Source organism: Ovis canadensis, chromosome 9 (assembly GCF_042477335.2).
Source record: "Ovis canadensis isolate MfBH-ARS-UI-01 breed Bighorn chromosome 9, ARS-UI_OviCan_v2, whole genome shotgun sequence".
Lineage (NCBI taxonomy): Eukaryota > Metazoa > Chordata > Mammalia > Artiodactyla > Bovidae > Ovis > Ovis canadensis.
In genome coordinates, this window is record NC_091253.1 from 104,764,882 (window position 1) to 104,780,722 (window position 15,841).

The window sequence follows — 15,841 nt, forward strand, 5'->3', positions numbered from 1 at the left end:
TGTCAGCCGTTGGTGACCTTGGTGGGTGTAGTTCAGTGGCATGCTGGGACAAAAGAACAGGTTACACTGGATTCGAAGGGAATAGAAAAGGTACGTAGGAAATAGAGACGGCCAGGAGTAGACAGTGCTTTCAGAAAGTCCATCTTCCTGGAAAGTAAAGAGAGACATAGTGGTTAACTAAAAAGGGGAGATGAATTTAAAGGTGATTCAAAAAAATAATTTGAGAAATACTTGTGCATATTTAGATGTTAATGGGAAGGAAATGGTGGAGAAGGAGAGATCAAAGATGCAGGGAAGTCAGCAGCCTGGTGTCCCAGTGGAAGTTGCGGGGTAGCCTTGGTCGGAAGGGTGGTGCCTCTTACGTGTCAACAGGGAAGAATGAGAAAAGGCCTAACGGAGACGCAGGAAGGGTGGCCTGTTTATTACCTAATGGCTTCTATTTTCTTAAGGAATTAGGAGGTAAAGTCTTCTGGAATTTTGGCAGAAATTGGTCATAAGATACCAGTTTGGTAAGAAATTGGTAATAAGATGCACTTAGCATCTTTCCTAACTTCTACGAGGTAAACCGCAGTTACCATATATCTCCTTCCCCCTCCTTTGAATCCGATTTCTGTACGTTGCTCTGAAGTTTTCACTGATCTTCTGACTCGTACCCTGTGGTGACCCTTAATTTCGTATTGTCATGTAACATTCCAGTCTCCAAGGAGACCATCTCCGTTTCAAAGCTATGGTTATTCTTTATCTTCTCTCTCCTTAGTAAGGCTGAACCAAACCTTCATGATCTTCAGGAGGGAACCGTTTTCCCTAAAATGCTTTGCATTTCTTGGTCTTATTCAGTAGTAATTGAGTGGGTGTATTTTCCAGCATCTTTAGATTTTAAATGAAGGTTAAAAATAGCGATGTAGACTTTGAGCTGCGATGAACTAAAGCAGAGTCTTCATAGAGAGCGAACCATTTCGCTCTTTAGGCAGCTTTTCCTGTTTGAATTTCCGTATTTTCTATATATATGTATATATACACACACACACATATGTCTATATAACTTGGAGAACTGTATAATGTGCATCAAAGCTGCATAGCTCTCAGTATACATGCTGTGACATCTGCTTATCTGTGGCATCCTTTGCTTCTAATCAGTATGATTTTGCTTTCAAGCCTGTTCAGTGGGCGGCATACCTGGTTCCAGGAAGTGGTTCTTTGCAGTTCAGGCAATATGTGGATTTTATCAGGTAATATAAATAAGAAAATGGTACCTGGTGAATGTCTTTGTTAATACAAATAAACTCACGAACCCATTACTTAATGCAGTCTTTCGATATGTTAGTTTTGTAGTTCACACTGGGAAGAGATACATTTTGGTGCAGAGAAAGATGACATCGAAGATGTTCTTCAGACCAATCTGGAAGAATGCTTGAGTGCTGTTGAGTGCTTTGGGGAAGAAGATAGCAATAGCAGGGAATCATCATCCTTGGCTGAGTATGCTCACATGCGTCCTTTAGCGTCTTTGCAGTGTCTGACATTAGATTGTGTTTTAGCCGTGGGGTGAGGATGTGATATGCTAGCGGTTACAGTGAGGGAATTTTACGTCATTAAACATTGCAGCTCTTATTTTGGAAGATGGGTAGTTTGGGCCTTTAATTTTAAAATTCTTTAAAATGCACAAATTTGTATCTGAAAATGTTTAGCTTCTTAAGCTTACTTATTTGTAGGAGTCGTAAAAGGTGATAATTAATGTGTCACTTGCTTGAAGAAAAAGTCTGCTTGATGTTAAATTCCAGGCGCTTGAATAGAAACTCTGTTTAAGGGGAGTAGCCAGCATTCACACCACAGTGTAGCTTTCATTTTGCTTTTGAAGCTGAAGTGTGTCTCTTCAGTTTGTGTGTCCTCAGCGTCTCGGGCACCTTGAGACCCAGAGCTGCTGAGAGTTGTATGGGTGATCGGATGCACTTTTGGGTTTTCTGAATTGTAGTTTGACGTATATGGCGACTCAGGTGATGTGAGTTTTGGTCATTATTTTTTCTTCATGAAGTACACTCTCTCTAGTGGTGGTTTAGTCGCTAAGTGGTGTCCGACTCTTGCGATCCCATGGACTGTAGCTGGATAGGCTCCTCTGTCCCTAGGATTCTCCAGGCAAGAGTACTAGAGTGGGTTGCCATTTCCTTCTCCAGGGGATCTTCCCAACCCAGGAATCAAACCCAGGTCTCCTGCTTTGCAGGCAGATTCTTTCCCAACTGAGTTACAGGGAAGCCCACTAGGCATTTTGGTCTTGTGTAATACTTCATTACAAAAATTGCTTTTGCTTATTTTAATATTCAAGTATTATATTTCTATAAATTACTGCAGACTTCGAGTTTTCCTGCTCTCAAATCATATTTGTTTATGCTGATTAATGAGGGGAGACGTAGAAGTTTAGAAAGGGCATTGAAGCGGAGGCTGGTGGAAGTGGTCCTGACCTTGGGCCAGAAAGGGCATTGAAACGGAGGCTGGTGAAAGTGGCCCTGACCTTGGGCCAGTGACTGAACTTGTCTGGGGTTTCCTGTCTCATCTGTAAAGTGCTGAAGGCCTTCGAGATGGTTTCTAAGCTGCCTTCTAGCCATAGGGCTCTTAACCATTCCATGTTTTCTCACCACTGTCGAAGATGGTGAGTGCAGAAACAGTAGTTTCCATTAAGTGACTTAATAACTGTTTCCACAAGAGGGAGCTTGAAAACTGCACTTTACCATAAGAGGCCTTAAGTTTTTTAGACAATGGTGAGTTTATAATAAAGGATTCAAGTACCTTTATGCTGGATAATAGGCTATTTTGAGAAAAATTCATTATTTGGATAAAACTAATAGATTTTTAATAGATTTTAAAGAATCGAAGGAGAGTGTCATGTTTTCCTGTCATCTGTTTTATGTCATTCAGAGAAAAGCAGTAGCCGTCTTTATTCACCACTTAGGAATACCTTACTTTGTAGGGTTCAGAAAAATGTTTGGCCTACTAGTTATGGTTTATATCTAATGTGCTAGATATGGTTTAGGGAGGGTTTCCCCCCCTTGTTTGTCGCTGTTGTTTGTTTGGGGAGTGTAGCTTAGAACTTGGATTCAGGGTTGAATCCTAGCTTTCATACCTACGACTGATGTGAACTCTAATTGTATTATTTAAAGTGAAGATAAAACAGTATTAAGAGCATTGCTTCGTGGGATTGTTATGAATATCAAATGAGATAATGCTGACGTGCCTGATAGCGTCTGGCACAGAGATCCATTTGCTTAATATGACCCAATTATGGTTATATATGACTTTTTCCCCTACTTTCTCTTTTGTTTTAGCCTTTATGAAGAATCTGCAGAAAGTTTGCATCAGTTATCAGACAAGCTTCCTGCTCCTGGTAATACCTTGTGGCTACCTTCAGTATTTGTATCTTACCTCACACTGTGTGTGAAGCAATGATAAACTGAGTCTTCATGCTTGTGTTCTCCCTTCTGATTTTTAAATCCAAAATGAAGAATGATTTTTATTTGAAGTCGTGAAAAAAAATGCTCCACTACTTACATAAAATACATTGTTGAGATATTAGCTTTTTAAATTGTTTTTATTTACTTAGACAAAAATTAGAACTTACAAAATAAAATACTCGTCTGTCTCCTTCTTCAGTTTTTACTGAAGAAGAATCTTTCTGCTGTCTACCATTGTTTTCCACAGTGGTCTTTAGAACACTTGTCCCATGACAACTCCTGGAAAAAGAAATTCTTCAACGTCGATCATTTGGGTAGCATTCTTTCCTGGTGTAAAGTCAGCCATATATATTGTCACATAGAAAGCCATACAGGAAAAGGAGCCCTTGACTCAATTTTTTTATGCAGTTCATTTTTTTTTTCCGTAATGGGAAGCGTATTTTATGAAATACTGTATTGTTTATTCTTAAGACTGTATTTTATCTTAAATCTTTCTTAAGGTGAATCAATTACTTGATTCATCAAAAATTTGATATACTTTGGCATCCACAAATACTTTTAAAGAGTTTTCTGAGTATTTTCGTTATCGGAGGTCAGTTATTAAGCAGATATTTGTTGTGTCTGTTACGTGTTAGGCATTGTACGAGGAGCTGAGTATAGAGTGGTAAGTAAAGTCTGTGGTTATCATAAAGGACTTCAGCTCACAATCTAGTCCTTATATTCAGGACTGTATTTTAGCATAAAAGATCTTCTATGGAAAACAGCTGAGTACATTGACAGATAAGCATCAGTTTTTTTCTATGAAGTTCAAAATATGAAATGTAGAGTTGCTATTTTGGCAAATTGAAATGCTTTCATTGTCATACTTTTGTTTGGTTTCTGTTTGATTTTGATTTTTCTTATCCTTCAGTAAAATTTATCATTTTAGAAAATTTAAAGTTTCATGAAGTTAACCTTCTTTCTTAGGAACCAGTGATATTGTCAGTATAATTGAATTTTCTGAGTGTCTTACTGTTCTTTAAAAAGAGAAATAATTTATTTGAGCGTCACAGTTCTACACTAGCTCATTCCCTTTTGTGTAAGAAGATTAAGCATAGAGGAGCATAATGAATTGCACGTTTTTTTCCCCTCTGTTCAGAGCAGCAGTAGCATTGATGGGCTCACAGCGATGTGTTATTAACCACTGGCACATAATTGGCAAGTGATTATGGCACAGTCCATTGTTTTTGTGGCATATGCTAGCTGTTTCAAGATAAGATGGCTTTAAATCAAGTGATGAACACTTAAAAATTTCAGACTCCTGAAGATGTGTATTGTTTTGAAGAATTTCAGAAATTAAATTTAAAATCCTCCTTCATCTTCTAAATAAACATAAAATTCAATTGTCCAGAATACTGTTTTGAGGCATTTAGGGTCTAACGTCTTTAAAAAGTTACATTTAATCAACTGTGCTCCAAAACAAAAATGTAAAAAACTTATAAAAATGCTTTTATTTCTTTCTAGGTAGAGCAATGATAGATATAATCCTGTTGCCTTCTGACAAAGATCCTCCAAAACTGCGAGACTGTTTGCCTGCTGTAGGAGCATTAAAACATTTGAAGGAGTGGTATTCAGCAAAAGTCACTATCACAGGAGGTCATTGTGAAGTGTAAGCTGTCTGTGCTGCTTGTTTTCACAGTTAACTTGCTTCCCTGCTTTTAGTAGACCCAGCATTTGAAGATTTTTCAAAATGTGACAATTTTATGGGATGGCCAAGAAACCAACATTTTATGGGAAAACTAAAACTTTTTGACCAACCCAATGTGTCCTACTGCAGTTAGAGAATTTTTTCATTGAGAAGAACTTGGATTTCCCTTATTTCATCTTTATATTTCTCAGAAGTTTAAGTTTTTAGTAAATATTATGGACACTGTTTTTGAACCGTCATTGAGCATTCTTCTCCAAACACACTGCGTGGTTTTAGATGGGCCTGTATTGTCCAGCGGGCACTGTGATGATGCCGTGGGTGTGTGGATACGCGGGGCTGATGATGTCATGTGCTTTTTGTTTTATGTGCAATGTAGAGATAGAGAAATACTGTTGTGTTTTATGACACTTGAGTAAGGATCAACTGTGCATTAGTTTTGATCCTTAAATAGGTGTTGGATTTGTTCACTTCATGATTTTCTTCATTCAGCAACTATTTATTGACCGCTGTCACTATGCCAAGCACAGCGGTATTTGCTGGGGAATTACGAAAGTGAGATCCGACCTTGTTCACTGACGTTCCGGGAGGAGCTGGGCGCATGGAGTCAGGGTAGTCTGTCAGAGCTGTTGAGGCGTTTCATGCAGAACTGCTGTGGGGACAGTTCGGGAAAGCAGCTCTTCTGAAGCTGCGGACTCCGTTCTTTCTGTCTGTATGTGTGTGTACATATGTGTGTGTCTGACACGCTAAAGCCGGCAAATAGCAGTAGGAGAACCTAGTCATCTGTAGCGTTAAGGCTGAGTGTTCACAGTCCATGGTGATGCTGAGATTGACTGAACATATGCTGGAAACTTCTCCAGAGGCTGGTTTAATGACTGTTCCATAATATTAGTAGATAAAAGCAGAAATGTAAACTTTACATTTTGCTTGTTTTGCTCGTAGTTAACTATAACCATCAAATCTAAGTCAAATTTAAAAGCCTGTATTGAATTGTCATGAACTTTTTATTTATAGAAATTATCAGAAAATTGCAGAATACCTTTCTGCTAATATTGTATCTTTTGAGGATCTCAGAAATGCTATTGATTCAAAGGAGCTATGGAGGGGAAAGATTCAGATATGGGAGAGGAAGGTAAGTGGATTTCTGTTACCACAGTTTACAAGGCAGGCCTTTCAACTTTATTTACAACACAGATAATATAAATGAATCCTAATGAAAATGTACAATTTGAAGGTGTTCTGGAAAAACACTTATCTAAGTAGAACTTCTTCATTAATAGAAATGTTCTGAATTTATGCTTATACAATAGCCCACTGGCTTCATGTTGCTACTAGAACTTTCTATGTGACTACTTCAAACACAGAACTGAATTTTTCACTTTGTTTAAATTTAAATTGGCACTATGATTGTTTTGGGCACTGCAGTTCTAGAATGTAACATTATTTTAAAACATAGCTTTTAACATTAGTTGAGTTCATGTTTGTCCAAGCTGCTTTATTTCATTGCATGTAAGTTGTATCCACGTTGAAATAAGTATTTCTGGTATTTGATGTATTTCAGTCTGTTAGGCTTAGTCGCTCAGTTGTGTCCAGTTCTTTGGGACCCCATGTACTGTAGCCCACCAGGCACCTCCATCCATGGGATTCTCCAGGCAAGAATACTGGAGTGGGTTGCCATTCCCTTCTCCAGGGGATCTTCCTAATAATCCGGGGATTGAACCCTAGTCTTCTGCACTGCAGGCAGATTCTTAACCATTTGATTCATCAGGGAAGCCCCTGTGGTTCCAGAAAGTGGGCTTAACATACTCTTGTGGGCTAGTGAAAGGCCAAGGAGGGCGTTTCATGGAAAATTCATGTGTAAGTTGAAACATGAATGATGTGTACGTAAATGGAAGAAATGCATTTTGATCCGAGGAATCAGAAATGAATTTATATATGGTTTTCCCCTCAACTTTTATGTTGCAATAAGATGTCTTAATCTTCATAACTTAATTCATGATGTCTGTAACTGAGCTCTCTTTGTTTCTTTTCAGTTTGGAAGTGAAATAAGTTTTCCTGAATTTTGTTTAAAGGGAGTTACACAGAAGAATTTTAGTACATCTAATTTAAAAACTTGCTTTCTTAACAAAAAGTTAATACCATCAAAGGATAAAGATATTTTGCCAAAGGTAATCTGTGTTTGTTTTTGCAATCATCCATTCATAAATATCGTTATAAGATACATTTGAATCTTCAGTTAACTTAGCTAATGTATGTGCTTAAGTGTGCTGATTCATACAACTTTTATTATAATTGTTCTTAAATTACAGTGTGTTATCAGCATTAAATGTTGGGAAAACTATCACTGTTTTAGATTCTTTTCAAAATGGAATGATCCTAATGTTAGGTCACCATAGGCCTGAAGCCACTTTAGGTTTGAACTTAACTTTTGAGCTTTCTAGGATTCAGTTTGAAGGGAGCATGACACAGCGGAAAGAGGACAGGCTTTGATCTCTCCGTCTCTGTGTTCACACACACAAACGCATGCTTCAGTTCAGGCGCTCAGTCGTGTCCGACTGCGACCCCGTGGGTTGCAGCACACCAGGCTTCCCTGTCTGTCACCAGTCCCAGAACTTGCTCGAACTTATGTCAGTTGGGTTGGTGATGCCATCCAACCATCTCATCCTCCGTCGTCCCCTCTGCCTTCAGTCTCTCCCAGCATCAGGGCCTTTTCTAACGAGTCAGCTCTTTACATCAGGTGGCCAAAGTATTGAAGCTTCAGCATCAGTCCTTCTGATGAATATTTCGGATTGATTTCCTTTAGCAGTGACTGGTTTGATCTTTTTGCAGTCCAAGGGACTCTCAAGAGTCTTCTCCAACACCACAGTTCAAAAGCATCAATACTTCGGCGCTCAGCTTTCTTTATGAGCCAGCTCTCACATCCACGTGTGAATACTGAAAAAACCATACCCTTGAGTATACGACTCTTTGTGTAAATATACACTGTGTGTGTCTTGTATTTTTGTGTTTACACACACACACACACACACACATAATCGTATCTGCTAATGTTTGTCAGATTCCTGCAAGTTTAAGATTTTGTGTTGCTTGAAGATGGGTTAGCTTTTCTTTGCCCTTCCTATTAAGTACTCTAACCCCAACGTTGGAAATACCTTCTTCACTAGCTTACTCTTAGTTTAGTTTTAGACTCTATCCAAAGAAATCCTTAATCTCATTTCTTCAAGTGGAGCTTGCTTCGTTAATTAGCGCTCTTGATTTCACTACTTCTTTCTTTAATTACTTTGGTATTTTCTCCAAGGATTTTTTTTTTTTTTTTTTCATCTCAGCATACCAGTCAGAGTCCATTCTGGTGCATCCTTTCTTTCTCTTTTTCAGTTTTTCAGACCCACTTCAGTAACCTAGCCTCCTGGCGTGTCTGTCTGTCTAGCTAGAGATAAACAGGATAAGTTGAGAACTCTTGTCCTCTGTTGCTTACCTCTTTTTAGACTTACTTTCTTCCTGTAAACTCTTTCTGGAAACTTTCCTTTCTAGGAAATCTCCATGTCTCTCTCTCCACTCTGAAAGCTAGAATTGGAATGGAAGAAATTCTTGTCTGTTATAGAGAATGAAGTGTTTGGCTTGCATAATATATAAATACTGTCTTTTTAAGACCAATTTTAAAGGTTTAAAACCTGATCACTAATTTGTTCACTTTCATTTTATTTCTGGTATTTAAACCCTTACATAATTTTATTTTCTTTTTTAGGTTTTTCATTATTATGGCCCTGCTTTAGAGTTTGTGCAGATGATAAAATTATCAGATCTGCCCTCCTGCTATATGTCAGACATTGAATTTGAGTTGTATCCTTTTCATTTACCTGTTCATCATAGACCACAGTTTCTGTGTCAAATAGAGTTTTTTCCTGGCACCACCACACTTAAATATGCGGCTGTACTTTTGTTGTTTTTCATTTTTTAATAATATCGGTATACCTTTCATTGCCGTTGTTTTAAGAGAAGGGCTACAACTTGCAGAAAAGAACCCTCCTTCAGGTAGTGCGCTTACGCCTTTAGGATAGGCGGGAGGCTTCCTGAAATTGTCACGCGTTTGTGGGGTAGGGAAGAGGGAAAAATGTTAGGAGTCTGTGAAGAAAAACAAAATTATTTAGATACTATTGGAAGGTTCAGCTATTTCTCTTGACATTGACAGGATAGATAAAAGTGCCATTCTACTGTATTGCTTTAAATACCTAAGTCAATATGAATGCCATCACACTGTCTGCAAATATTCAGCGTATTTTAGAATCTTTTTAAAGAAAATATATCTAAGACGTTTTAAGAATATACCTAATAACAGTGTTTTGTATAAAAAGAATTTGTTGTTGATTGGAAATGAAACACTAGTACATACGGTGTTCTTGAATTTTTATTCAGAAGCTCCAGTTTTTAAAATCTCTGGTTCTAATAGTTTGCAGTATCCCTGCTTCTTGGTGGATCTTCAGAATCAGAAAAATAATTGTCCTTAAGGAGAGGAGTAATTGTGAGTTCCTAGTTTAAAATTTTTGATAAATGAATTTAAACATCCTGTGAGTTGGAGGATCAGACTTATTTTAGGAAGTTAAGTTATTTGACAGCCAACCATTCCATCATTCCTTTAACTCCTCAGTACAGGGGATTGACAAGAAACAGCACCAAGCAGAGCTCCAGGTTGCTGGTGGAGCAGATTTCTTCCCTGTGTGGCGAGGTACAGAAAGTGGGGTTTTGTTTTGTTTTTAACTCAGTGTTTACAGATGTGTGAGAAAAGGGAATATATATTTGTTTAATCTGTCTTTGTGTGATGATTTGGTTTCTTTCACATAACACATTGTTTTGGTCCTAATTCATATTAAAATATTTTGGACTTTTTATAACTCCAGAGTCCACGCCAGACAGGAAGTGATTTTTGTTTTTTTAGAAGAGATTTTCAAAAATAAGCTTCATGATTGGTAATTGCTTTAAGGTTTCAGGCTATGTTAGATTATAGTTAACCTACTCCTTTCACATTTGATTTCAGTTCTGTGGCAAAATATTTATATGGCCCAGATGATAGACACACTTAAGTGAAACAGTTTCCCGAAATGTATAAAGCTCTAGGTACCCTGTTTTTGAAGTTACAATGAAATCTTTAGTCCTTAGTTTTATAGATAATGTTTCAAGTCAAAATCAGGCATATACCTGTAATTTGGCACAGGTACAAAATAATTACTAATCCATCTATTGAAGATGGGCAAGGCCAACCCAGGAGACGCTGAACTGTCGGTATCCATGTCATGTTTTCAGCTGTTCTATTTAAGTTGTTGTGTTAGATTGTCTTTCTTATTGTTTCTTGGGCAGTGACTATAGAGTATTGGACTGTACTTTATCAGTCAGGGACAAATATTGGATCTTTAAATACATGTTCCTACTTTAACGCAGCAAAAGGGGTAATTTTTGAAAACATAGATTATGTAATTTGGCTGAGAGATCTGTAAATGTGAAACAGTTCATTGTCCTTTTACATTGGGTTAAAATTAGTCTCTTACGTTTTTTGAAAGAAAATTTTAAATTGCATGCTCATTGCTTGAAATAATCCCAGTGCTCTATACCATGGTTTTCATTTATTTATTCTGTTTTTTGGACTGCCTGCCATTTGCTTGTTGCAGGTACTGGAGAGAATAAAGTGGGCAAGGTCCCTCCGTGGGAGGCCACCGCAGTGCTTAAATTCCAGTGATTTACGTGATCCTAGGTCGACGTCTGAGCTTAAAAAGAATGTTTGATTATCCCCAGAATAAAAGTAAAGACCTTTTAGAAGAATGCCTATTAGATTAGAAAAAGGCAAGATAAAATTGTGGGGGAGTCGTAATCTCTGTTCATCGTGTGGGCAGGAACATCTTTGTTGAAGACAAGAATCTATAAGGCTAGGATAACGACTGCCATACTAGTGCCTGCTTGTTCGGTGTTTGCCCTCTGAACGGGGTTTGGAATGTCGTCTTAAATTTTGAAACAGAAGGTGAGGCCAGAAGCCTCCTTCTCAAGTCTCTCAGAGTCTGCCTAAGGGTTCGTGTAGGAGTGAGCACAGCTCGTCAGAATCCAAGTTTGTTGTCAGTGTCGTGTAAACTACTGACGTAAGTTTATTTTGTAGGAAATTAGAGCAGATGTGATTTAGAAATGTTTGTTTTCATTTTTGTAGTAAATGTTTAATCAAAAACAGGCTGTCTCAGAAATGTGGTTATTTATCTGGATGGTGGATCGGGATGTTTATACCAGGGTATAAGTTATGCTTTGAACTGTGTTTAGCATCTCTGCATTGTTAAGCTGTAACTATGATTTTAATGGTCATGTAATTGTTAAACTATAACTGGACTCTGGTCTGGCATACTGACATTACAGCTTCATTTGCCCTTTGGGCCAGATGGTCTTGTCGTGCATTTTGGGCTAAGAAGTCTTATTTATGCAAGGAGGAAGAATTAGGACTTAATGTTTAGAAAATTAAACAGATATCTTTTAGAATTAATGATTATTTTCCTAAATATTTTTATTTTAATGTCTAATCTTGAGTATGTAGAATATATTTGACTTAAAAAGATTATGGCTGTAATAATAAAGGAAAGTAAACATATTTAATTTTACCTTCCTTTTTTTGCCCCGGTAGACTTATTTTTATAACTGTTAAGAATACGTAAGCAAAAATAATAAATAGCAGCAAAAAGTTAATTAACTTTGTATCACATACCTCATAGAACCCATCTGTCTACAAAAGACAATTAAAAGTGACTTTGCTTTAGATTTGAGATGCTTTGTGCCTAAATTTCACCCAAATTTAAAAAACGTGTTTATCGAGATGTGCTGGTTTTGTAGCTCACATTTCTAAAATAACAAGCAAAGTACAGCGTTCAGGGTTGCAATCTGTATTGTTCAGTGCCTAATCAAACTGAGAAATCACCTAAATATGTTCTGTTCTGTTTGGGGGAACAAATATTTAATGAGCATCTGTGCACCCAGCCATGGGAATATGAGGATGACTAAGTTGAGCTTGGTCGTAAATCACCTGGACGCTGCTGTATGCTTTCTGGCATGCAGTTCATGGTTTCTCTGAATTTTATACCTGTTAGCATTAAGTCTCTGATATCTAGGAACAGAAGTTATGAAATTGCCTTTTGATTCTAATTTTGAAGCCAGAACAATAATCCATTTAGACCCAAAGTTATAAAATTATGGCTTAGTGTGACCAGAATCTTTTGAGGACAGATAAATTTGTGGCCTCTCATTGATTTGCAGATAAACTAAGAAATTATACCCACAACCTGAACTTAAATATTGTAAATATGGTTTTCAGATATGTGACTCCATGGAAGGAAAAGGAACGCTTATAGCTAACTCTAACCTTTCTACGTTTTTTGGCTTTTTCTTTTTTGGTAGAGGTGAGGCTGTGTTTTGGGTTTTTGTTTTTTTAGCTTTTATAGTGAAATTTTTGGGAGAGAGCGTTATTAAAGGTGTGGTATGTAGGTGAAATGTGAGTAGAGAATTGTCAGGTGATGCTGTTTTGAAGTTGCTTTCTGTGTGCAGTCACTAAAGTGCGTTCTGTTTTATCCAGGCTGGAGCTCTTTTTGTGTTGCCGTGTACCATTGGTCGCATACTTGCTCCTCCTCCCAGCCAGCTCAGTTCACGAAGGTGGAAGGAGTACATGGCGAGAAAACCTAGGACAGTCAGTGGTAAGCAGTCCAGTGTCCGTGGTGTAACGTAGATAACGCACATACAGAATCTGAAACAGAGAACACTTCTTCATGAGAAAATATGCTACTTATTACTACTAATTGAGAAAGACCTGTATCATATTAAGATTTTTTAAATCTAATAACCTACTGCAACATATATACAACCACCTTAATTCATTTGTAAAATATCAGGGTTCAAAAGACAGAAATCTTGGTTAATTAGATAGCTAATTATATTGAACCTGGGTTTCTTAGAGCCATTTCGGGAATAAAATTGATGGAAATAAAGTGATTATTACATGATATATTAAAAAATAAACTTGTTACAATTTTCTGATGCGATTAATAGAATTTAACAACTTTTTATATGCTGTGCACTATTCTGAGTACTTTAGAAATCTTGATTCATTTAAATTTTATAATAACCTTATGAAATTACGTTTATACCCATTCAACAGATGTGGAAAATTGGGGCTTCGAGAAATTACAGAGCTATTAATTGGCAGAATCTTGTTGCAAATCCTGTCTCTTCCAGTTAATAGCTCTGTTAACTTCTCCAAGGATTTGAACCCAGGCCTCTAATAATCTATTACATTCAAGATGTCATTAATTTCTACTATAAATTCAGATTATTTAAATCAAAACTAGTATTTCCTGAAGTAATGGTGGGTCAGATGTTAAAGTCGCTTGTCCGAAGTCACATCGCCAAAGTGCGTTCCTTTGTATTCTCCGCCAGTGTTCGTTCCAGCTGGACAGCGCCTGTGGCCTGTTCATTCCAGTTCATTCCAGTTGGACAGCGCTTGTGGACTGTGCCTGGGGGCTCAGCTGGTGAAGAACCCACCTGCAGTGTGGGAGCCCTGGGTTCAGTCCCTGGGGTCGGAAGATCCCCTGGAGGAGGGAAAGGCTGCCCACTCCAGGATTCTGGCCTGGAGATTTCCATGGACCGTATAGTCCATGGGGTCGCCGAGAGTCGGACGCTTCTTTCGTTTAGTTTCACTGTGAGCTTATGGTTAGCTGTTGTGCTCCACGCTGTGGTGGGACTGCAGACGCGTGTCTGCCCTGCTGTGATCTCTGGAGATGCTCTCAAGTCAAGTGCTCATGCTCAGCCGTGTCCAACTCTGTGCCCCATGGATGGTAGCCTGCTAGGCTCCCCTGTCCTTGGAATTCTCCAGGCAAGAGTACTGGATGGCTTGCCATTTCCTTCTCCAGGGGATCTTCCCGACCCAGGGATTGAGCCTGCGTCTTCTGCCTCTCCCATATTGTGGGCAGGTTATTTACTGGGAAAGCTGCAGAGACACTCTAGAGCCCTAGAGTGCCAGGGAATACAGTTTTACAATCAGTGGCTTTCCCAGTACTTTGTAGGAAATAGGTGAGATATTGAAATCAGTGTTAACAAATGTTGAATCTGAAATGCACATAGCATTTATGTGGAAAGTTAAAGCTAGAGTTTAAAGTTTTAGATGTATATCTCACTGAGTCATCAGGGCAGGAGATTTAGAGTTTTAGTTTACCGGCTGTTTTGTTTACCTATTTTACAAGTCACCCTAGTTCAGTTGAGTTCGGTCGCTCAGTCATGTCCGACTCTTTGTGACCCCATGGACTGCAGCGTGCCAGGCTTCCCTGTCCATCACCAACACCCGGAGCTTGCTCAAACTCATGTCCCTTGAGTCAGTGATGCCATCCAGCCATCTAATCCTCTGTTGTCCCCTTCTCCTCCTGCCCTCAATCTTTCCCAGCATCAGGGTCTTTTCCAGTGAGTCACTTCTTCCCATCAGGTGGCCAAAGTATTGGAGCTTCAGCTTCAGCCTCAGTCAGTCCTTCCAGTGAATATTCAGGACTGATCTCCTTTAGAGTGAAATGGTTGGGTCTGCTTGCAGTCCAAGGGACTCTAAAGAGTCTTCTCCAACACCACAGTTAAAAAGCATAAATTCTTTGGTGCTCAGCCTTCTTTATAGTCCAGCTCTTAAAACCATACATGACTACTGGAAAAACCATAGCTTCGAATAGACAGACCTTTGCCGGAAAAGTAATGTCTCTGCTTTTGAATATGCTGTCTAGGTTGGTCATAACTTTTCTTCCAAGGAGTAAGCGTCTTTTAATTTCATGGCTGCGGTCACCATCTGCAGTGATTCTGGAGCTCAAAAAATAAAGTCAGCCACTGTTTCCACCATTTCCCCATCTATTTCCCATGGAGTGATGGGACCGGATGCCATGATCTTAGTTTTCTGAATGTTGAGTTTTAAGCCAACTTTTTCCCTTTCCTCTTTCACTTTCATCAAGAGGCTCTTTAGTTCTTCACTTTCTGCCATAAGGGTGGTGTCATCTGCATATCTGAGGTGATTGATATTTCTCTTGGCATTCTTGATTCAAGCTTGTGCTTCATCCAGCCTGGTATTTCGCATAGAAGCGAAATAAGCAGGGTGACGATATACAGCCTTGACGTGCTCTTTTCAGGATTTGGGACCAGTCTGTTGTTGTTCCATGTCCAGTTCTAACTGTTGCTTCTTGACCTGCATACAGTTTCTCAGGAGGCAGGTCAGGTGGTGTGGTATTCTCATCTGTTCAAGAATTTTCCACAGTTTGTTGTGATCCACACAGTCAAAGATTTCGGAGTAGTCAATAAAGCAGAAGTAGATGTTTTTCTGGAACTCTCTTGCTTTTTCGATGATTCAGTGAATATTGGCAGTTTGATCTCTGGTTCCTCTGCCTTTTCTAAATCCAGCTTGAATACCTGGAATTTCATGTACTGTTGAAGCCTGGCTTGGAGAATTTTAGCATTACTTTGCTAGCGTGTGAGATGAGTGCAATTGTGCGTAGTTTGAGCATTCTTTGGGCATTGCCTTTCTTTGGGATTGGAATGAAAACTGACCTTTTCCAGTCCTGTGACCACTGCTGAGTTTTCCAGATCTGCTGGCATATTGAGTGCAGCACTTTCACAACTTCATCTGTTAGGATTTGAAACAGCCCGACTGGAATTCCATCGCCTCCACTAGAGGTCCATACCA

At 38.7% G+C, this 15,841-nt stretch overlaps 1 protein-coding gene across 4 annotated transcripts in view; it reads left to right on the top strand.

The window, feature by feature from the left end:
- MTBP (MDM2 binding protein) overlaps positions 1–15,841 on the top strand; it is a 68,001-nt gene that overhangs the window by 3,071 nt on the left and 49,089 nt on the right. For all 4 annotated transcript variants that reach the window (XR_011259105.1, XM_069600768.1, XM_069600769.1 and 1 more), the window contains exons 3-11: positions 1,156–1,229; positions 1,325–1,476; positions 3,315–3,373; positions 4,944–5,088; positions 6,139–6,256; positions 7,158–7,292; positions 8,870–8,964; positions 9,775–9,847; positions 12,716–12,833. Coding sequence is in view for 3 of the 4 variants with exons in the window: in XM_069600768.1 (XP_069456869.1) it covers positions 1,156–1,229; positions 1,325–1,476; positions 3,315–3,373; positions 4,944–5,088; positions 6,139–6,256; positions 7,158–7,292; positions 8,870–8,964; positions 9,775–9,847; positions 12,716–12,833 (969 nt within the window). In the remaining variant the exon portion in view is untranslated. The remainder of the gene's footprint in view (positions 1–1,155; positions 1,230–1,324; positions 1,477–3,314; positions 3,374–4,943; positions 5,089–6,138; positions 6,257–7,157; positions 7,293–8,869; positions 8,965–9,774; positions 9,848–12,715; positions 12,834–15,841) is intronic.